This window comes from Blennius ocellaris (assembly GCF_963422515.1).
Source record: "Blennius ocellaris genome assembly, chromosome: 11".
Lineage (NCBI taxonomy): Eukaryota > Metazoa > Chordata > Actinopteri > Blenniiformes > Blenniidae > Blennius > Blennius ocellaris.
Window position 1 is genome coordinate 21,137,878 of NC_137660.1, and position 24,552 is coordinate 21,162,429.

At 42.0% G+C, this 24,552-nt stretch overlaps 1 protein-coding gene across 6 annotated transcripts in view; it reads right to left on the reverse strand.

The window, feature by feature from the left end:
* syt7a (synaptotagmin VIIa) overlaps positions 1-24,552 on the reverse strand; it is an 89,815-nt gene that overhangs the window by 25,496 nt on the left and 39,767 nt on the right. For 3 of the 6 annotated variants that reach the window (XR_013936819.1, XR_013936820.1, XR_013936821.1), the window contains exons 1-2: positions 6,107-8,833; positions 1,804-1,938 (exon numbers count right to left, since the gene is read on the reverse strand). Coding sequence is in view for 3 of the 6 variants with exons in the window: in XM_080504253.1 (XP_080360379.1) it covers positions 6,107-7,245 (1,139 nt within the window). In the remaining 3 variants the exon portion in view is untranslated. Of the gene's footprint in view, positions 1-1,803; positions 1,939-6,106; positions 8,860-12,613; positions 12,749-14,138; positions 14,219-24,552 lie in introns of those variants that run through there. The other 3 variants (XM_080504255.1, XM_080504254.1, XM_080504253.1) reach the window with 3 other exon arrangements.

The following is a 24,552-nucleotide window of genomic DNA, read 5'->3' on the forward strand; positions in this document are numbered from 1 at the left end:
GATGTGGGTCGAATACGGGACCAAGCAACCTGCGGTCCCTGCTCGTTTAGTAAATTACTCGGTTTTAAAAGCTATTTCAGAAGATTTCAAAATAAACACAAAAAGCTGGGAAGGCCAGATGAAACATAAACACCAAAAGTGTTCTTCTCTGGTGGCTCTGCGGGTTTTCAAACTAATCCCGAACAATGGACAGAGTTCTGATGTTCACTAGAGCCACAGTGTTGACGAACGGGTGCTCCTCATGCTTGTTTGTGAGTCCATGCAGAGCAGTGTTGACTCTAGGAAATGGTTGCATACCGCCTCGGGGCAGGAGATTTCAAATGAGGCACACTACTCGCAGATAGAAATAGTCTGCTCTCAACCTGTGAGCACATTTTGTTTATCATGTTGTAGGCACACAAGACCCTGCGAATGTATGGAATTACAAGTGTACAGCTTCGTTTTGCAGCTGTGCTGTCTGGATAAGAAAACATTCACCATCTGTATTGTAGACGGAGCCGCAGTTGAAAGTCATGTGTCAAATTGATGAAACACTTGTGAATGAGGAATAATTGGTGTGACGAGAACATCCGAATTTGTTCACCGTCCTCTCCCATTTTGTTTTAAGGTGTGTGTCGTATTATGTATCTCCAAATTGTCTCCCATTTGTCACAGAATCAAAGTGGGGTTAAAACAGCCCTAATTGGACTGCAGAGGAAATTGAGTGTGTCGCTTCTGCCTACGGCTGGACTAAACGCAGGGTTTCACTTCCACTCTCCGCTGTTATTATTATTTGCTGGTGCATATAATCACAACTCCAGTCCATGGCCATCAATGGCTCGAGCCGTTTGTTTCACATGACACGCCCAACTGTACTCATTTGTTGGCTTTAACTGTATCACAAAAATTGGTCAGATTCCGAAAAAAAACAAGCACAAGCCCAATTATTTCAGGAGATGGGGAAATGTGAGCAAGGCTGATACATCCTTAAAGATGAGTGGAAATATTTTGGCTTCCACTGTGTAAGTTGGCTGGCAAGGAAAGGGGTTATTTTTAGCAGGATGTTTATGTAAGTGACTAACATGTTGTGGAATAATGAGGAGGCTCTCTGGGCCCTCGGTGGAGCTACAGAGACAAGACTCTCGGAGCAGCAGAGGGTGATTGAAGGGAGCTAATGAGCAGGAGGGGGAAAAAAGAACACGGGAGCAGAAAGGACGGGGATAATAAAAGCCTGAAAATACAAAGAATATACAACAATTACCAATGGGAGGTCTCTGAGAGGAGAGAGTGAAATACAAACATATGGGGATGAAAATAGTTGTGGAAATATGTCATTGTGATTGGAGAGATAATTATCACGGTCAGGGGGAAAAAGACCACTGGCATTAGAAAACACAGTTTTATTGGATTGGCTGATTTTCTTTTTGGTCTATTAAAAGCCGAAAAAAGGGATAAAGTACCAGCGAACATCTCACCACTGTGATTTATGAGCTCATTACTGCTTTTCAGCTAACAACCTAAATTGTTTAATCATTTTACTCATCTCGGCTTTGCCGGCATTGACTTCCTACAGTTGGTTTCATAGCCAGCGCTCATTTATATCTCTGTAACAGAGTGAAAAGCTCCATTGCTATTTCGGGTGCAGGTCTGTGGCACAATACACTTAAGTACAGTGACTCACTGAAAACACTGCCAAACAAAACTACTCTCTTCTGCCCGTATTCTGAATTCCGTCTCTTAGTTTCCCTCAATATCGCTTCCTTTTCATTCGCACCGCAATTGCTCTCGCAAACACAACAAGCACTCTCATACATTATCTGGTACCTCTTCTCAGGAGGGGGCTCCTGATTGGCTGGTGGTGCTGCCTGCACTGTTTCCTGCTGCAGGTCAGGGATATTGGCAAAGTCATCTTGCTCTGCCACACCAATGGTCAAAGCCAGGACCACCAGCTTCCCTTCACTGGCTCCCCATAAATTAAAAAAAAAAGTACAAACAAAACAAAAGATAGAAACGAGGAGAGAAAGAGAGGCAAGAATAGAGAACAGATGCAAAGGACAGGGGAAATTGAACACAAAGAAGGTGTGGTGCAGGGAGAGAGAGGAAAAGGAGAGGTAATTTTAGGTGGCGGTTTGGACACAAAGCTGAGAGACGGCGGAACGACAAGAGATCACACGAGAGCAAACAAACAGAGGAGGCAGTAACAGAGAAAACAGTCATAAAAGGAAATATCTGTGACACTGTACCACAGCCCAGCAGTAAGCACTTTGTCCAGGGAAGGATATTAAGGAGATATCATAAACTGAAAGAGCGAATTAATAATGCCGTAATGAGTTTAATGAAGTGGTGACAACAGGTACAGGATGTGTTCACATTGCACTGACGCAAATAACTCAGGAACTCTGGGTGATTAGTTAATGATTGTTAATGGATGTGATATTCAGCAGTTCTGCACATCGGCTCCCACACATGTTGAAGGGATCTACAAGACTCCACACACGCACGCATAGACGCACACACGGACGAACAGTAATCCGTCAAGCTATTTCACCTGCGTCTTCCTTTACCTCCACAATCCCCTTTCTCTACGAACATGCAATTCATTTTTCTGTGGAGTTGAGATTTAATTAAGCCTCATTAAGAAGATCTGGACTAATTGTTTCTATTTGAGTGATACAGGATCTTGAGGTGCACGGTGTGTGTCACCGTTTTCTGGGTCACTGCTCTCTCACTCTCCATGTCGTACTTATTCGCGTTTCATCTCCTCCATCCGGCTACCATTGCTCTCCCAATCCCCCCCCCCCCCCCCCCCACACACACACACACAAAATTTCCCCCCGTCCTTCCTATCTCCTACACTTAATTCTCGGCCTCCTCATCACTGCCGCCTTCCTCCTTCCTGTCATCCACACCCACGGTTCTATAGCTTAAGCCTTCGACTGTGTTACAGTATCTCCGTGAAGAAAATGCAACGCTGCCAAGCGGCGGAAAGATAGCTACCCTAAAATTCACAATTTCATCTTTTTTCACACACCGTCAAAGGCTGTTTTGGCAGCTCCAAAGAGCCGGTTTAATAACCTCCATGTTATACCAGTGACTCCTAAACCGAGATGTGAGGTAACCCCTTCCAGATTAACACGAGCCACCGACACTTCCTGTCACACATCAAAAGTCCTATTCAGCTTTCATTATTGGAGCACTTTTTATGGAACCATATCACCTGTCAGACATTACAGTATATCTGTTATCTCATCTGTGAACATATTTTGACTGTATGACATATCTAGGTAATTTTTTTGGGATGTTCATTGTGACGTTCTCGTCTTCACCCAACCACTGCTATTGCATCTACATATCAAATACTTTTAGACACTTTTATTTATTAATGCATGTTTGTATTTCGGCTTCATTTTCACTGTCTTGAGATGCACTTTTTTGTATCACTGTTAAATGTTTTAAGATTATATACACTTTTTTTATTGCTTTGGATTTTTGGCTTTTGTAAGTCATTTTTAATGGGTATGAATGGGTGGGGTATTTTTTCTAAATTACAGCGGCTTAATGTATGAGTTGTTTTACTTAAAAAAAAATCTATTCCTTTTATTTCACAAGTCTGTTTTAAAACAATAAAAAAAAGTTCATACTACAGTGTGATATTTATATTAACCTGTTCATGTGTGTTTTTCCAAACCATTTTGCATCTGTTCATCAATTCCTCGCTGCTGCTTTATTCCAGCATATTGCTTTTTTACTTTTCTGTTAATTTGTGTGGAAATTATTGACTTGCTGTGACTTTCAGTTACCTTTATACATTGTTCATTGTAAGAAAAAACAGAAAAACTTTTATTTATTTAATCACAGCAATGAATTCATTCACTGCTGTAGTATTCCATCTTTCTGTGTATCTCATTTTTACTTATGTTGATTTGTGCATTTCTATTTCAACAATGTTTTCACCGGTGTTCGCCATTTATATCTGTTTATACATGTCTTTGTCCAATCAAATTAGCTTTTTACCAAATCATTTGTGTGTTTTGACTAAATGTTTCAGCCCCTCTGCTTTCTCACTGACCAGCTTTCACACTCTCATTTGCAACATGTGGTCCTCTGGTGTTGCTGCTGACTCAATGTGATTTTTTATCCAAATCAAATCATGTTTTCCATTTCCTCAGACTAATTGAGATGTTTCCACAGTTTTTCCCCAGTGAATCACTGGTCCATACAGCAGAACGAAGCGTGAAGTTGTATTTGCTTTGTAAGTGTTATGGTTATTGGAGCCCTCTTCTCCAATCAGCTCTTAAGTCTTGACGTTTAGTCTCAAGAATACTGTTAAAGCACTTCACTCAATGTACAGAGCATTAAATAAAAAGCTGACACGAGTGGAGGAGGACACATTAATGACGCAAGGACAAATCATTGATTTTAAGCTGAAGACTGATCTCTTTAGGGATCAAATGGCTCCAAAGGCTGGATATCTGTGTCAATGACATCGACACATTCATAAAGCAATGATTCACCCCGATAGGGAATCTGGCCAAGATCAGAATTAACCAGCATAGACAATGGGTTGTGTCTGTTACGCGACCGCTCTGGCACCCATCAAATGAGGTGTTGCTGCTGCAGAACAGGAAATAGAACAACAATGACCTCAATTTCACATTTACAATGATAAGTGCTACAGCTGAGTATTATGGGCAATATTCTCAGTGACCTTGGTGGTTACATGCATTACATCGCTAATGTTCAGTTTGCTGGTGGCACGAGATCAACTGTGACATATGCAAGCACTCAGAGAAGCTTTAATGCACATTTAAAAAACGGTGTAAAGCTACAATGAACCTCATTCCATGAATGATAGACACACATTGTATCTTGGAAGTGTCCTTGCTCATCCCTTCAACACCCTCTGTCTCCCTCATCTGCCCTCCCTCTATCCCTCTTCAGGGCATGAAGTAACAATATGTCGTAGAAGTAATGGTGCTGGTGACATAAGATCAATGCTTCAGGGTTAACACAAACCTACACACAGCTGCTTGACCCTTGTTCTTATACTGATGCACTGTGACATGAAGGCTGTGTGATGTTTGCACGGTCACACATGTGTCAGTAAGCCAGCAGCACAAACTGCAGACCAAAATTTACTGTTAGTATGAAAGTTACAGTGGTACCAAAAATAGAGGTGTCACTTCAGTAGCAAATATTCATAAAATGTGGATCAAGCCTACTGGTATGACTCTTAAGCAGGATTTTTATCAGTCATTTATTTCAAAGAGTGCCTCTAAAATAACATAATGAAGTTGGGTGAGACTGTGTAGATATATTATACTGTCACTTTTCATGACATAAACATAAATATTGTGAACACGCCATACTTGCAAGGCTCTGTAAAAAACAATTGCAGGAGATAGCCTGAATGTGAGCCAAACAGATTCTTTAACATATTGCTCAATAAAAAATAAATAATTAAATAAAAAAAAGTTCAAAATTCACTTTAACTGTTCAGTGGAGTGTCACTGTTCAGTATAAACAAGAAATGTGCTCACTATGTACTCATTCATTGAATGAGTTGGAAAGGATGAGTAAAATTAAACAACCTATAATGGTTCTTATTTGTGTGTGAGATGATGCCTTGATGAGGGAAGATAATGATCATCTTTTACACAACCGCACGGCTGACAGCTAAAACACAAAAGCTTATGAACATTCAGAACTCTAACTGAATTTACATTTTCAATGTGTTTCTATAAGGCAATGTATTGCCTCACATCAGGATTATACTTCATCTTGCTGCATTTGGACTATGTGTTGTGGATAACATATATAAGCACAAGCACACAGTGTATAGCTTGACTGACAGAAGTAATATCCTTCCCTGGATATCAGATGCAAACTGAAGGAAAACACCTGAAGGGAAAGGCACAAAACAGTTTTCCACACAAATAACAGTAAAATCAGATTAGTAAGTACTTAAATACACATACAATGCAATTTTCAAAAAGACAGTTCTCATACATTAAGTACAAAACTGCATAGTCTATCTTATACACAGAGATAAAGATGTGAGTATGTGACTTTAAAAAAGGAGCATCCATAAAGATATGAATAAAAAAAAAAAATTGTATACACTCACAGGAAGGACTTGACATCCAGGCCTCGACCCCGGATCTGGTCCATCATGTAATCCCAGCTGCCAGGATTGGCACGTGAGCGGCCTCCTGCTCCACCTCCCCTATAGCGAGAGGCCCCTCCTCCTGCGGGGCTGCCCCGTACACTGGCGCCGCCACGCGTACCTGCGCCCCCACCCTCACCACTGTTGCCACCTCCCTCTCCTCTCCCAGCACCCCCGCCTCCCCCAGGTTGTCCAGGTGCTGTGTGTAATTGTCCCAAGCTCTGGGACGTGGTGGGAGGGTGGCTGAGTCCAGGGCCTGACGGGTGGATGAGAGGCTGCTGAAGGCTCTGCTGGCGCAGCAATGTCCGAGGCCGGGCCGGCCCAGAGGGGATGTGCTCCAGAGTAGAAGTATAGGATAAGACTGGATCCCCAAAACTGGGAGGACAGAGGAGTAGGGAGGAAAGAGAACGTGAAGAAGGCCACGGCCGGCAGAGAATAGGTCGATGAGGAGGGTCAATAGAGTCAGGGGTGGAAGGGGGAAGAGATACAGAGGAGGAGCCGTGGCGGGAGGAGGTGGGTTGGTCAGAGGTGAAGAAGTCAGGAGAGGAGAGGAAGAAGACAGAGTCATCAGAGAGGACACAGGGAGGCACGGGATAGCAGGGAGACACAGTAGAAGAAGTCAGGTTGACGTCATTGTGGGCACAGGAAAGTTTGTCCAAACAGGAAGTTGATGGTTGTGGGATGGAGGAGTCAGAGGGAGCAGTGTTGGTAGGTGGAGAGAGGAGGAGGAGGAGAGAGAAAGAAAGCAATGTGAGGCAGCAGCAGTAACAGCAGTAGCAGAAATAGCAGTAGAAGGTGCAGCCTGACTGATGGTCGCTGTGTGTCGTGTGCAGCTGCTGGTGGGGCTGCGGCAGGCAGCAGTGTGGCGACTGCGAGCCAGTCTTGTCCGCCAGATGTGTGTGCAACTTGCGTGTTTGCGCCGTATGAGCGTGCTGTTTGCATGAGGGTGTGTTGCGCGCTGGCAGCGGTCGGATGTGCACCGTCCGCACCGGCGTGGAGCGATTCGGTGCCACGTGACAACGTCGAGGCGTGTGGGCGGTGGCTTTGCAGCTTCCGGACCTCTCTGACGAAGGCTTTTTGGACTGATGAGAGATCCCCATTTCTTCTACCCGTCAGTCCAGTTTTGTTATGTCTGACTGCCTCTCCTTTCTGTCTAAGTCATTTTCGTCTTTTAAATACGTGCTGCACCTCCAGAGACATGCCAACAGCCAACCAAGTTCTACAGTATGACTCCCTCCCTCTGTCAGCCTGTCACTCTCCACTCCTCCCCTCGATAAATGCTGCTTAATTGGCTCATGGCCACTCTGAAAATCTCCCCCACAACATGAAAGTGTGAGGCAGATTCTATATTTTACAAGCTCACATTACATGTTTTTTGCATAAATCTTTCCTGTGTTCTCACTCTACAGTAGCTATCATCATCTTTTTTTATGTTTTCCTTCTCTGGACTAAATATATCCTCCTCTCACTCAGATCGCTATGTAACCCAGACTACCAGAATTGGGTCATGTGAGAGCTTTTCGCATCAGTTAGGTGCAGTTTACTCGGCATTGCATTACTTCACCTAACACAAAGAGTGATAGTCACATAATACAACAATCAAAATTACAAATAATAAAAAGGGCAATGGAAGATTTTGTAGAACTAAAACAGTGAGTGGAACGGAATCAAGAAGGAAAAAATAAAAAAGAGAGAACCAGAGAACCAGAAGGGGGCTTTACACGGAGACAGAAAGATGGAGGGAGTGATGGGAGTGATAAGAGTAGAGGGTGACAATGGAGGAGAGACAGAAAATGGGGTGCGAGACACAAACACAAGAGACACAGACACTTATAGCAGCCTGAAAATAGAATCCAATTATGGACAGGGGCAAAAAGAAAGATGAGAAGAGGAGAGAAGGAGGGAATGAAGAGTGAGGTAGTGATGGGCATGGATGTGTTGTGGAGGAAGAAGTCACAGGCAGCAAGTGCCAAAGGAAGGTGCAAATATCACAAAGTATCAAAAATTAACTACATCATTTGCAGCACACTGAATATAGAGCCGTAATGATGCCATACGTCACGGTTGTGGAACACATGCAGTTTGTAACAAGCATGCCGTTCACATGTCATCTTGAATCTTCATTAAAAGGTGGGATGGCAGCGCGTGATGCGAAATTTCTTTGAGTGTGAAAACCTCTGGGTTGCATTTTGGAAATTATATTTGCAAGCATCGCTGTTCTCTGTATATATAAAGCGTATCCTCTTGCAGATTCACACAGGAAGGTATGTGAAGCAGCTGGGCTGCCGGTGTCAGCTGAAGGTTTGAATCAGTGTGATACAGTAACTATTGTTATCCTGATGAGACTGCACATTTCCCCCGTGCTCACACCTTGATCTGTGCCCACATGCTCACCTTGTCACCTAAATTACACTGTCCTCCCTGCTGAAGATGACCTGACCTGTGTGTTTTTTCTATTCAGAATGGCTTCATTCATCTCATCATGGCTGCTGTTAGGGCAAAAACTTAACAACAACAACAAAAAATATTTCATGGTACTCAGGTGTTCAGTCTGCTGCACAGCCCTTGGAATAATTTTTTTGCACCTCGGTTCTGAACTCACTTGCTGGGTCTCAATCCTCCGGACTGCATGTGGCCCTGGATGGTCTGCCACCTCCCGGCTTTCACTCCCTCTGTCACCATGCTCTTCACGCTGTCACTGCGATAAGGACCCCCCCCAGCATCCCCATGCCCAGTTGCTGCCCCCTTATGACCCCCTGACACTGCCCCACTAAGAGAAAGAGACAGGATGCGGAGAATCCACCGCAAACAGAAGGTAGAGGAAGAGGAGAATAATGACAGGCAGAGGAGAAAAAGACCAAAGAGTGTGAGAAAAAAAAAAACACACACACCCAAAAACACACAGGAAAATAGATTGAGCAACCATATGGCTAAGGAGGTGAGACAGATCAGCAGAGTGTGTGAAGGGGCAGGCTGAGTTTTCCAGGCCAAGTGAGAGGCAGGAGAATGAGGAGGGTCTGGGGTCCAATGTAGAAAGACGAGAGGGACAGGGCAGGAGAGATTGGGAAGTAGGACTAAAAGGAGGAAGAGACCTCACATGGAGCCTGTGGAAGGTATAAAACCAGCAACAAGTCACTGTGCCTGGAGGACCAATGCTACAACTGCCAACAGTCACTGGCGGCAACAGTGTGCGGACTCTGCTAATTCAAGTCTGATTTTCTCATTCAATTAGCCATCTGAGACTCAAGATGTGTGGCTAAAGAAGGCCATTCATCGTAACAGCTGAGAGGCAAGGGAGCATTGGAGTGCCTCATGAGAAAATTACCAACTTAGAAATGCATTTAAAGAAAAGAAAGAGAAAGTGCTAGTGTTCCAATAAAATACCGATTGCACTATTTATAGATCCTGATTTGTACTATTTTATTTCCTAAATATCTGTTTGTAATTCGATAATCACTTACATGATTTTTGTTTTTTTTTAGCAAGCTGAGAAATTCTACACACAATCAGCCAGAAAGAAATATGAGAACAATCTGAACCTACATGCCTGTAGAAGGCAAATTAACCTGTGTTCATATGAAAAGTCAAATTTCCCCTTAAAACGGGTTTCAGTTTAAAATGTCACGTTTACACTGAGAGCAGTGATGATCAAAAATAAAGAACAGTGGTGCCCTCTGGTGACATGACTACATTTCATTAATATGCATGGCACTCCTGTTCCTGGAGACACAATAGACGAGGCGTTGCTGTTTTGGTGTGTGGACATGAGATCAGGTGTGAGCTTAACTTGCATGGTGTCCCTTTGAAGGTCACCTTTCACATATAATTCTGACCAATTGACCTGACAGTACACGTGGATAAGTCATCAATCACAGCAGCAGCATGAACGACAGGGATGGAGAGTCGGTCAACACGGGAGACACGAGCCTCATTTATTGAGCCGAGCACAAGGTGAACGTCTTCACTCTTTATTAAAAGTAGGAAGACATAAATAAATGGGGCCATGAATCATCAAGAGTATTACCGGGATTATGCCGCAGTCAGAGAGCGCAAACCTGCTCCTCAGTGAACTTCACTGTCACTCGAAATGATTGAGAAAAAAATGAGAGCCAGATAATGATGGTGGAGCACGCAGATACAGAAAATACAATGCAGGCAAATCTAAAGCCCAACACTTTGACTGCGTCATTTTGACAAACGGCTCATGTCAGTTCACTGTAGCCACTTTCTCAAGATTGTGTGATGACTGTGGACACTGCCGACATGTGATGTATAACCGATTCACTATTGGAAAATGACAGAATTGAACACGGAATCCAATAAATCCGTAAACGTGGAGCAGAGGAGGGAACCTGTTTGATAAATGAGGCCCTGTGTCATTACAGAGATTGAAAGCTGCTGATCTCAAGAGTATATCAAATAGAAAATGATTTCCCAGCTGTCTGTTGGCTTTAGGAACATTATATTGCCTTGAGTCAGGGGGTCGTCCCCATAGTCTCCTTAAGAGAAATCTCTTCACAATGTATTCCTCTTTTAATTGAACATCTCTGTTTTTACCTGCTCACGCTTAAGTTATGGTAAAACATTGCTGTTGCGAAATGTTTCTATCTATTTTCTTTAATTAACTATATATGCAGTGCTCGCAAAAAGCAAGAAAAAAAAAAGCATCATAACCAATAAAAGGAAACCTTGAGGGCTTAAAGAATGAACTTCTCATGACACAGACACTGGCTCTGAAGCTGTAATTTCAAGAACAGCAGCCGTCGTCTTAAAGGCAGAGTTTTCAGACAGTAATCCATTTATCCACTGCATCCTTAAGCACACTGCTGCCTCCTTTCTCCTGGCAATTTAACACACAGTCCTCATCGGCTAGCTCTGGTAGAGATGACCAGTTAGGAGACAGTGTATCAGACAGATGCCTGGTAGCAGGATGTCTTAACTTAAAGGCTTCTCGGTACCCAGAAGGGGGAGATAGGTATGACCTTGCTTGCACTTTATTAAATTATTGTGCCGAGTGAGTGAAAAAAACAACAACTTTATTGCATGAAGGAAAAACACTGTTAGTTTTTCTCTCAAAACAATAGAGAGCAGATGAAATTGAAGCGATTCAGTGTTAGTGCAGTACACGGGAGGAATTGTATTGGCGGGGGTTCAGAGAGAAGCCATGGATGGATGTAAACGACAGGTGAACTTTGAACTTGAACTTGCACCACACTGCAACCAGGCGTAACGGTCAACCCTCCACAATAACAGCAGATTCCAGTCAACACGAGGAGAAGACAGAGAGAGATGCACAGATTAGGATACACAGGATACAGAGGAAGAGGGTTAAAGTATGCAGGTCTCTTTTAGGAAGAGGAAAACTACGAGGGTTGTCCGTCTCCATGGTTACACTCCATGGGAGAGAGGTGAGAGGTTAGAGGTCAGGAGCGGTTAGTGTCGAGCAGCAGGGCTGTAGGGAGTGAGGGGGCTTCTGAACACGCGTCTCTGTGTTCATTTAAAGGTGACAAGATGTGAGGAGAAGCAGCAGAAATTAGCCTGGGGAGGATCACAGGGCCGCTCTGCTTTGTCGCTGCAGTAACAGTCAAATGACTGTCTCGGGATGCTGTAATGTGTGCGTGTGTGGCATTTCCTCCGCTTGTCTTTCCCAAGCAGATTATGAGTAATCATTAGTAACCATTTGTGCCCTCCAGTGTGCTAACATTTGAGGGGGTTGATATTGTTGCTGTTATTAGTACTGATGCTAAAAATTTCATTGCGCAACAAAAACAAGTTATAAATGTGCAGTTTATGTAGATTGCTGCAGTGACATTCATGGAATTTGACTTTTTTTTTATATAATCCTTTGGCTAAATACCCCCATCTCCTCATGAGAAATGCTGTCCTTAAGAATAGAAATATAATCAAAATTCTAAAATGAGGTGGATTTAATAAGCCATTGGGCATTACAATACCCACATTTGCTCGTAATTTTAGCCGCATTATGTGAAAGGAGAAATGGGGTGGACGAGGGAGGGAAGAGCAGAAACTGAAAAAAAATAAAGTCATATTGGGATTTTTTTTTGTTTGGGGGGGGGGGTCACTAATTTATCACAGAGGATTACTGGGGGCTCGTTAATCCATATAATCAGGGTTTGATTTGTGATGACAGATAAAGGTGGATTGTCTCATTGGCACATCACACCCTGCATAAAGGTTTAACACTTTGCAAATTAAACATTTTCTGAGGACCTTTAGTTGGACAAATGTTGTTATTAATTGTGTATTATTAATTAAGTTCCAAATTACAATTTTCTCAAATTACGAATTTTCTCAAAGAGTCGGGAGCAGAAACCCCTTATGCCCAGGAGATTTCTGCCCGTGGGGGAAGAGGACATGACAATGCAAAGAGGGAGCAGTGCTCAGCCCCTGCCTCGTTACAGCCCTGCACAGGGGGAAGTCTCTTACCAGCCTTGGACCAAGACTCACTTGAGCGTGAGGCGAGGATCTCCATATGGGGCATAGGGAGAAATGTTTAGTACGAACTCCTTGGGCGGATAGGAGCTCCACCTCTGCTGCACTGTGCTGCTGTCATTGTTATTCCAAAAGTCTCTGTCTAGATCACTGCGGCCAAAGAGAGAGACAGGTCAGAGCAATACAACTATGGACAGCCGCGGCACCAACCAAACCATTCTCAACAGGCGCTCCTCCTTTTAGAGACGAAGCCAGGCTCGGTTCGAGGAAGAGGGTTGTTCTTAAAGCTGCAACCAATGGGAGTTTGAAATAAAACATGCCGACATTAATGCCAATTATTCTACCTGAAGCATACCAGTCAACATAGTGGTTTAAAAAAAAGGGGAGGGGGGGGCAGCCTGAGGGGGGAAAATACATTCACAAAAGCTTTTAGTACTGCAATGAACTGTAGCAAGGACACAGAGAAATAAAAAAGAAGATAGACAGCAAGAAAGGAATTATAATCTGATGACTACGTACAGCATGTGATTACCTTCTGTTTATCGAGCATGGCACCACTGATGAGAGACATTTAAGTAAACATTAAGAAGTCTGGGCCCCTTCCTCAGTATGAACAGTGAGAAAGCATGAACGTATGAGACACAAGGCAAAGAGATAAACCGCAGGCGGTCAAAGTAGAGGAGGGAAAAGGTGAGCAGAATCACTGATGTCATACAAGTCACACGGCAGTGGCCAGAGCTGTAGCACAGGGACAGAGCAGGAGAGAAAGGCAGAGCACAAAGAGAGGAAGTTTGAAGCTGAGATGACCAACAGAGCACACCAATGCTGCTGGAGCCAGTGAGAAGAAATAGGAAAATGCAAAGAAATTAAGGGACTGAAAGACCCAAGTCAGAGAACATTCGCATACAAAAGCTCATTTTTAGTCCTTAAAAAAGTCGGTGAAGAAAACATGAACACACACTGATAAAACTGCTGAGGCAATGTCAGGCTATAGAAGAAAAGCAGTGATCAGCAGGTTAATAGAGGTATTTCATTGAATAACATGGTGTACTTAGCATTATAAATCTGACATTTTCTGGTGCTGACCTATGGCCCCTTTTTTTTACAGAGGACAAAAAAAAATGCCTTAATCTTAGATTGAGCCCTGTAAGAAATGTGAAAATGGAATCTTTCCACACATTCATTCTCCAAGCATTTCACAAAGCGGGACGCTGGTTTTGATTGAAACTGCACCATCCGAAGCAATGCAAGGCGTGGCACAAGGAGAACTATCTCACAGCACATAAGTGCAGCAGCAGATCGTCCAGCCAAAAGCTTCACAGGTAGGATAATGCAGATTTAATCTATACTGATCAAATCACTAACCTTAATTTATTGTCTCCCCCTGAGCACACTCGTTTAGAGATTGCACTCCTTACAATACAACAACAGGCCTCATCTCTGCCTCGTTTGTGCAGAGGGCATCAAAAGACTCCAAGCTGAATCAAATGGAGTTTATTAGCACCAGACTTTCTACCCCAACCAGTTACTAGGCACTTACTTGATGGCTTTCTTCTCCCCTCGCCCACGTGCCGAGTCTGGAGTGTCTGCAGTTTCCACTCCTGGCTTATTCCTCTTCCCCTGCAGCCAAACGGAGGGAGGGGGTGACAAATTTAAAAAAAAAAAGAAAAAAAAAAGCAGAAACCAAAGGTTAGCTTGCATTTGTCCTTTGAAGATGTGTTTTTGCTGTACTAATTTCAAGTATAAATGCCTCTTCCATTATCTCAGGAACACTATGCCATCAGTCCTTTACCTCATGGTCTCCTGATTACACTAATCAACGTCAAATCAAATCTTCTGTGAAGAGCCATTTTTGACTATGATTATCATTCGTACCACCCTGAAATTTACATGGCAATTGCCTCTTTAACGTAATCCGCCGGGTACTGGAGAGAAGCCTCTAGAAAGTCCTAAACCAGCCTGATTTCAAATAGCTAGAGCATGACCTGCAGTAACCATGGAAATAATGGCAATTTCAAGGCTTCAGAAAGTAACGTCTGCAGTGCGCATTCTTGTGGAAAAGCTCATTACAGTTGAAGGTGTTTCACATGTGTCACGCTAGAGATAATCTCTATTGACACTTTACTACAAGTCGGATGTGGGGGTATCAGTCTGAAGCTGCCCTACCCCTCAAATACCATGAATGCAGCGCTGAAAGTGATGCTCTGATACACACTGAGGATAGGGGAGGATTCTCCATCCCTGAAAATCTATTGGTATCACAGCTCAGCTTGGCTCAGATCTGAAGTTGGCTTAAAGGTAATATCCTGTGGTGGGCTTGCTTGCCGGGGTGGGGGGTGGACATCCAGACTGGAGGTTTCCGGCTCAAGGTTTTGTACGGACTTGGCAGCAATCGCAGATCCACTGTGCTCTGGTCAAAGAGCCATGAAAACCTTTCCGAGACTCCACCTCGGACCGGCTGCCCCACACTGACCTCGGAGTAAACACGTCCAACTTGGTTCACGCTCTGAGCATATTGCGACTTAATGATTTGGAATCATGTTTGCTTATCTCAAAATATCAAACGTTTGTAAATATTTCTAACTTTCTTTGTGACAATTGTTTTTTTGAAATACGACAAAACCCTCAGGGGAATGTGATACAGTGTAATTGCCTTCATCATTTACTAAAGTTTATCTTGATGTCCACCGATTCCTAATTGTTAAGAGAGTCTATTTCATTTAAACATGAACTAATTAACATCAGGATGTCCTGATAATGCAGTTTCAGACTAATATGGAAACTAAACTCTGGAAATTATGTACACTCAGTGTTGACGGTGGGAAACACATTATCCTCAAAGCCACCCACTCTATTTATGCTCCAGTTCTGTGGATAATTCACATGGAAACACAAGTGAAATGTCTCCATGATTCCTCATCAGTAATTTAGAAGTGCAAGTATATCTGTACATACACTTGTAAATTATTTTTAAAATTGATTTTACAACCGATTTTATTCCTGCCAATATTGTGTTTTTAAAGAATGTGTCACTAATGAGTTGAATGTGAAACAAGATTCCTCATCATGCTTGACTAAGCTCTGGTTGGTGAGTTCTTATTCTTACAATGACAAAAAACATTTATACATTTCTGGAGAAAAAAAAATCTGAGCTATGTAAAGAAACCTTCGGTTGTAAATAAATAAGTAAATAAAAGAAAAGAAGTGAAAACTTACTGAATTGGTTCTGTCAAAAATCAGGTGAAGATCTAATAAAATTCTCGCCGTAAGGCTGCACATTAATCTGTGCAACATTTTGATTTATTTGGCTGACGTGAAAAAAGACCAGTCCCCCCCCAAGACTGAAGCATCAGGTCATTGTCCTGGAAGTCACAGTATACCAAAACAAGGGTGCGTCACTGTGTTTATATGGTGAAGTAGTCTCCTCTTTTCCCCAATTCAGCCAGTCACGGCAAAGCAGAGCTTACAAGCTTACTATTTTGGGGGTTATCACCTCTTTCTCAAGCTTGTAGCACCATTACTACACCAAATAAGGCTTGCTGCCAGTAATCACTTGAGTGAGACGTTGAATCTGGACAAAGAGATTTATTGTTTGTTAATTAATTTACTTGCACCACCAGAATAGACAGTGAGGTGACAGCCGATCCAGTTGGAGGAGTACGCCTGTGCATGTCTGTCACTGGGCTGACAGATGACCTCCAGGGACGCTAAACATCAACACTGAGCCTACTGATAAGTATAAATTAAAATACACCATTATTAACAACTTTTGGGATCCAAGGTCTTTGCTGATCCACCAAGTCTTCTTAACCCACCTTGGACCCCTTAGCATCACTTGACTGGTTTAAATGCCACAGTGCACCTGAGTATTGTTACTGACACACGATATCATCTTCGATAGACTGCTACCAGGATGACAATTGCTGACAATTTGCTCCTTGGGATTATTCTGCTGACCTCAGATTATTGAAATATTTCTCAAGATAGATGTTACACCAAAATCCATCTAATTCAATGTATCCAACACCCATGATGAGCAAGTCATTAAGTGACTTTAAATGTCTTTAGTTGATGCAACTGTGGAACTAGTGTCACTGATAATATATGATATATCTGTTCACAGCAAAGTGGCAAAGCTGAGGTTGTGTTTGAGAATTTAAAGCCTTTTCCCACAGCCAGGATGAGACATCTGCACATCTGAAGGCTGACAAGCAAAGGTTTAAATGTAACTGCAAGGAAGTCTTTTCCATCTGTCCAATATGTTTAATTTAACACCGTGCACCCTATACGAGTATACAATTACGAATATGTCCACGTAAACACAAATCCTGGGCTCCAAGCATTAAATGTGTTAAAAGGTACACAGAGGAAAGCCACTGGAGTATATGTATGAGCTTCTGATTGACACTGGACTGACTCAGATCTACAAAATCAATACAACACTCACAAACAGCATATGGAAATGCAAATTTTGTCACTACCTCTATCTTGAGCTGCAGAAGCCAACAGGAATATAGAGGTCGACTACAATCTGCACTATGGATATTGTGGCTTTAGATATTGTTGGACCAGTGACAAAAACTGGAGTTAACGACAGCGCTGTTGAGACAAAACGATAAAGCCCACAATGACAGTGCTGATGATACGCAGTGCACACAAAGAAAGAAAGCTGCTCAACTGTTGTATAATCAGCACTAACCTGAATTGGAAAGGTCAACAAGTGAATAAACATAGATCTGACAGGATGACTGGTTAAACAGCTACATCAACGAGGTGTGTAATTTACCCACTGACTTCTGAATAAACAACCTCTTTATAACCCGACACCAATATGGGAGTACCCTGCTGTTTGTGAACTAAACACATCAAAACAGGCCAGCGTGTTTCATATCTACTTTGTCTGTTATCATATAGATACGATTATGGCATTGACAAGTCTGGATTCAAAGTCATCCTGTCTCAAAATATCTGCTTGCACAAAATGTTGCTCTGCCCCCCACACAAACAAGTTCACATCACCCTAACAAATACTGCCTGACAATTTTTTTTTATTAAAATTTTTTTTTTGGGGGGGGGGCTTGTCTATACTTCTCTAAAACGAGGACAACCTATCAAAGGAAACTCATGTATCATTCAATGCTGTCGTAAAAGTTTCAAGAAGGCAGGAAGACAGAGGATGAGTGAGAGTCCAGTACAGATAAAGCTGAAAATAGAAATAAAATTCAGAAAAGAAAAAAAAAAGACAACCAGAAGGAAACAACGACAGTGCACAGCAACGTGCGAGACAAAGAGATGGGAGGAAGGGACAGGTGCAAATGGTAAGCTGAGCGAAACAATGAGTGACAGATAGGCTCGAGTGGATTGGATGTGAAAACAAGGCAGGTCTCAGCACTCCACGGTGGGCAGCGAGTCGCACGTCTGCCTTTCCATGCTCGCACAGAAATGCGCATAAAATGAAACGGGGGGAAAAAAAAGATTCAAAATAACCTGCTCTCCACCGTTCCTCCCGCTCATTCACAAGAATGGATAACAAACACTGCCTCCATCTTCAAGGGCGGTGTGGAGGCTGCTTCATAACCACTGTGATGATCAGAACAAAGCCTTCCAGCTCGACTGACATGAGACAAGTAACAATGAAAACATTAGCTCAATACATCAAATGAGGCTTTAAGAAAATCAATAGAAGTGTGTACAATTCACCCCGCCGATGCTTTCTGTGACACACCAGAGGGTTTACAATGATCACAGGACTTAGCAGCATCTGGCTCACAGCCATTACTTCATAATCGCTGCAACGCATATGGTGAACCAATTAGTGGACATGGTTAAATTGTTTAAAGGTCTAAACTTTGACCTTAAAAAAACCAGCCAATCAACTTATTCTGCCTTACTAAACTGCATCGGACCATGTTTGATATCAGTGGAGTCAGGTACAGTGGGTAAGCTGTATTGTTGTAGTGAAGGACACAGTGGAGGACACTAAAGGGACTTGGCCAGTCAGAGAATGAGACAATGGGATCAACAGGTCACTTGTTTGAATCATGCAGTGACAATGAGATTGTCTGAGTTATCATCTGAATCCTCACGTTTACCACACTAGGGGGTACGACATGGTGTTGTGTGGTATTCCAGGGAGACTGGAGGGAAACACAATGAATTATTTTTATTGTAAGGTGAGAGGGTGGGAAAATTCCTTCCTTCTTCATAATAATAAAATGTATTTCACAAGCAAGTCGGACAAAACATAGAATAATTGTATTTTGAAATCAATACCAAGCTGCACTGTCTCCTTGCATGCATCAATAGTGAAACTCCTGTAGTTAACTTTGGGTTTATTCATGTTAAACAGTGCATTTGAATTGAATGCATGATACCCTGCACATTTAAAATGTATCATCCTGTTATTTTTTATTTTGGCTCCATTATATCATTACATTTATCACACAATTTATTTATTCTTAAACAAAAAATGTAAAACAGGTACAGTATTATTCACATTGATGTATAGCTTTAACATCACATTACAACACACTTTATTCTTTCTCTACAAATCCCACTCAGGTTGTACGTATAGTAACTCTTTTATGTGCTTTAGATTAAAAAAAAAAAAAAAAAAGTGTTATTGTTGTGTGTGTTGGTGTGTGCATAGGTGGAACCAATCTCAGAGTAACTAAATGTCATTGCAACACTTATTATTATCACATCAGGACACAAGTGAAAGTGGAAGTTGGGTGATGTTATCAGGTAGCTGCTTTGCATTTCTAACCAAATGTCAATGGGTGGTTGAGAACAAGGTGGCTATTTACAGAGGTTTATAAAAAGAATCATTCACATTCAGTCTACAGGGGAAAACATACAGTATACATCGACTGTGCTCGTAAATAAGCTTTCGGACATCCATAACTTTGCAATGTCGCCATGACTGACTCATGTCAAACGTGCACCGCAGCACAGTAATCTCTCTGACCTCTCATGCAGAAGAAAACACTGCCGTACAGCGAGCAAGTCAGAAGACTGAAGAAAATATGTGGTGGGTTTGGGTGTGCGTCGCTCAGAGAAGAGTCAGCCAAGCAGAAGAAGAGGTCACTGATATAAATGCTCCTCAAACACAGGGACATAAAACAGATTGCTCTTGGTGGAGCCTCAAAGCAAAACTTCAACAGGGAGGAGTAAAACTGTGCCAAGATGGATTGATTGTGAAACATAAAAACCACGAAAACAACTGAAGGATTTTACGCCTACTGATAAAACATTAACAAAGTATTTACTATTTTATGATACTGAAATAGTGTGGAAGTATATGGATGGATGGATGGATGGATGGATGGATGGATGGACAGATGTGTAGACAATAGATGGATGGATGGATGAATGATAACAAAAGTCACATTTTCACCCTAATTATGAGCATTCCCTGACCCTGCATGATCATTTATTTGTTTATTTATTTTAGATTTTGTGTACTTTATTTACAGTGCCCTGGGAGCAGCTGGGAGTTAAAGGCTTTGCTCTGGGACCCACAGCGGCCCACAGTGTTGACCTATCAGCCCTGGGATTCAAAAGTGTGAACTTCATATCCCAGCTTCTCTAACCTGTGGGCCACCGCTGTCCTTTTATTTCAGTGCATACACCAAACCAGGTCTTTTTGCAACTTTTGTTTATATTGATAGTGTTTCATCTCAATCCTTTAAAACAAATCAAAGAAGAAAGAGGCAATTTTGCCCTTTAAGTTTTGCCCACCTATCCATCTGTGATTAAACCTATTCTGTCATAAATTCTGGGGAACTTGTTATTTCGAGTCGTGCAGAAGCAGGGGCATGCCAAGATTGCTGTCCACCTTTGCCTTATGCCCGAGGTAAAATAAAGACCTTAAAAAAAACAGGTGCCAGTTTTAGAAGCTATATGGGAGTCAACTAAAATATGCTGCAGTTTCAGGTTATAAGAACTGCTCCAGGACAAATTTTTTTATCTAATAATCACTACAGATGTTAAAAAAAAAAGAAGGGAAAAAAAAGGTGGCAATTCCGTGTCTTTATTTGGGAAACAAGAAACTGAATGTTGTGGGGTTGGTGAGTACCAGATCAATCTGAATGCTGCTTGATTTCTTCATCCACCCTTTTGATACCAGTTTGAACTAAACACTGAATAAAGTTAAATACATTCCGGATAATGGCAAGATTCATCATGCCGCTCACTTCATGTCTGGCTTGATCTCCTTTGTGGAGTTTGACGCGGCTTCTGTTAAAAATAGATTTGCTTATTGTCAACAGCGCTGAGCACCGAGACGGCGCCGGGACGTGTCTGAAAGCCACGCTTGGTGTGAATTAGAGGTTTATGTAAGCAATCATTTAAAAATGAAAATCAACACGAAGATTGATTTTTGCTTGTAGGATAAGTGGAATTTGAAACATTACGACAATGCAGGATAAAGCTTGGTTAGTTTGTTTCACTTTTGGCTTTTACAATGCTTCACTTTCTCCCAGTCAGTCACCTAATATGTGTATTTCACTTAAAATATTTTTAAATATTGAAAAGCAGTAGCTTAAATTGTGCATTTTGCATAGAAAATGAGAAATCGGGCACAAAGTCCATCAGACAAACTCCGAATGCATCGAATAAAGGGTAGGGTCTTTTTTTGCTGCTAGGACTGTTTGACGGTAATAATCCAGTACAAGCAATATTTCACAGATACTGAGTGGAAAATCCTACTACCGAGAGTATTCTTAGGCTATGAATGGTGAACTAGTTGACTTGCAAATAGTGAAGAGTTAAAGATATAAATCAATCGTCTTACCAAAATAGTTTTCATGACTCTCGTGAATTAGTACGAAGCTCATTCTTTGCACAAGCAATATCGTGGGGGACGATTCTGTTTTTATCAAGGCCCGGACCCCCTGAGTTTTTCACCTGTGAATGGAGATTAAGTCATTTGTACAGGAGAACAAACTAAGAAGTGAACAACTGAATGTGTCCACACGACATGGAGAAACCCAGATTGCGCTTTTCTTTTTTTTTCCTCCCTCTTCCTTTTTGGCGTCCATCACTGCAGATGAGTGAGAGGAGACTCAGTGCTGGACTGCCCAGGGTGATGCTGAGGGTTTTCTTGAAGACTCCAGACATGAGAAGAGATGGAGAGAAACCACCTCTACCTCTCTCTCTCTCTCTCTCTCTCTCTCTCTCTCTCTCTCTCTCTCTCTCTCTCTCTCTCTCTCTCTCTCTCTCTCTCTCTCTCTATTGGCAGTGCAGTGGCTTCCAACACCCAGCTGTGTTTGTTGTGCTGTGAATTAGCAGGCAGCAAGAGTCTACATGCTCGCTCAATATTACCCACATCACACCATAATTAGTGAGGAGTGCACTATTAAAATGGTCGTCTGCTGCTAAATCATCAAGCGATCATTTGTTTTTAGCATCTGTCAAAACATTTTTTATGTACCTGCGTTCACGGTATTTGCTGACATGGAGAAGCATGTCGTCGCAGTGGCATGAAATACAGACATCCCCAGGAACTGAGCCAACTCTATCTGTCACTTAACACTGACAGGTCAAGGCTGACGAGCGACATAATGCACCGGTTATTATAAATCCCCCTGACGACTGTGATGATTTCTCCTGAAAAAATTCAGTAATTATCAAATTTCAGAACTTCCCTTGGTTGGGCATAATTACTATGATCCCCATAACAACTCTGAACTCCAAACTCTCAATGAATGCAGGCAAAATACTGAAGGTTGTTGACACGAGCACAACGGGGATTCGATCAGGCTGTGCATGTGGTCAGGTCCAATCTCAGCCACTACCCACCCACTACCATGTGGTGGCTCAAACAAGCACAAGGCTCACAGTAGCAGGCAGAGGGTTTGTGAATGCCAAACAGCCACTGCTGCTCAAACAGATGTTAGCTGCACCACCTCTGATATCCAAAAAGCTCTCCCAAACACCTTCTATACAAGACCCTGCTGACAAATATCAGCCCCTCAATACGGGGGCTCTGTAATCATTTATATTAATATAGATATATTATTATTATTATTATTACATGTATTTATGTATTTATTTATTTATTTAAATCAGCAGCTACAAAGCTCAACAAAATTATTCAAGACAGGCTGAACTCTACATCGAGCTAAATGATAGGGACGCATGTACAAACAGCAATGAATGGACGGCAGAAGGAAAAGCATTCAATGTGCCATATTTCCAGGGGGCTGAGATAACACAGAACCAAGCAGGAGGGAGGCTTCAGGATGACTGCACATGAGGACTTTTAAAATAAAACCCATTGCACTGGTTGCCAAAGCTAAAACACCGAAAGCAACACTCGCCCAAAATGCCTTGTCTATTAACCTATGAATCATGACCAAAACTGGCATGGGCCCACTCGCAACTGACACGTGAAGCTTCAGGCAAACATTTGTTCTTATGAAGGCTGACACTGTCAAAGAGTACACTCGGATATGTCAAAAATAAAAGTTTTAGACGTGAAGTGGCCTGTGGTAGCTTCATGTAAAATGAGCATTAAATACATGGAGCTTCTTATTAATGGGAACCTTTTTGTGCATGGAAAATTAGCCCGCATGAATTTACAGTATGCTGAATATAGCACGCATATATAATAAGGATTCTTAGTTGAAAGTAACTGAGTTTATGCAAATTATACTGTATATAGAGTCTAATCATGCATTCAGGGAATGTGGAGCTGCCATTTCAAACAACAGAGATGAAGAGATCAAGGGTAGTGAGGTAGAGGACACAGTTTATGTAACTTTTTTTTAGAAGAACAGATTCTATAGCTGCCAAGGCTTCACGGTTATCAGCCACATATAGAAAGCACAGTTGGAGGATGATAATAATAATGTGGGATAATTATTTTTAACAAGATAAGCAGCGTTTGTGCGTCGTCAAAGTGCATCATGTCATCAATAACACGTTTCTCATAATGAATAAAGCTTCTATTCATCTCAGTCGCATTCAAGTGGGTTGTACATTAAGCAGCTGCATTTAATGGAGTTTCACACCAGTGGGTGGCTGACATTTTTTTCCTAAAGTGAATGGTCCAAAGACTACAAAAGCTCCAATTAACAATGAAATGCTGCTCTCTGCTCAACCACCATGCATACAAACACACTCTGAAGTCATCAGGGTAAGATGCACTGATAAGAGGAACTAAAAAAAAAATAAAAATTGGGGAACACGGCGCAAACGTCTCCAGTGAGACAGAAGAAAATCATGCAGATGACAGTGTGGATGACAGTGGGCTTCATGGGGTCAAGGGACCAAAAGACAGTCACCATGTCCCAGTCTGCAGCAGCACAGCAACGAGGATGGAAATAAGACCCATTTATGGCTGTGCTCTGAAGAGGACCACAGGGACTTTCCAAGATGCTGGTAACAGAACTACAACCATCCACTGCGGGAAACCAGGAGTCATTCGCTGCTCCATTTACTTTAAAGTGGAATATCAAATATAACGTGACGTTCCGCTGAAGCAAACAATAGAAAGTGTGTGTTGTAACCCCGTCCCATTCCAGCACGGACCATTTCCCTTCATATATGCTGTAATGACATCAATGATCGAGGCACACCTTAGCGGTGATTGTGGCAATGCAAACAATCGCAAGAAGTCAGGCGTGAAGTGTGAGAAACCTGTTGCAAAGGCAAATTCTGCCGTTTTGGGAGCAGTAAGTTTCTCTCAACCATGGAATGCCGAGCTGAACACAGTAAGTAGTAGTTTGAAAAGAGGTGATCTGTTTTCCTAAATTGTAAAAGTGTGTATACACATATATATATATATATATATATATATATATATATATATATATATATATATATATATATATATATATATATATATATATATATATATATATATATATATATGATAGAGATCCTAATGCTAAGATGCTCTCAGCATAAGGACATAAGGATCTGTCAGCAGAATAATTGCTTAATAATTG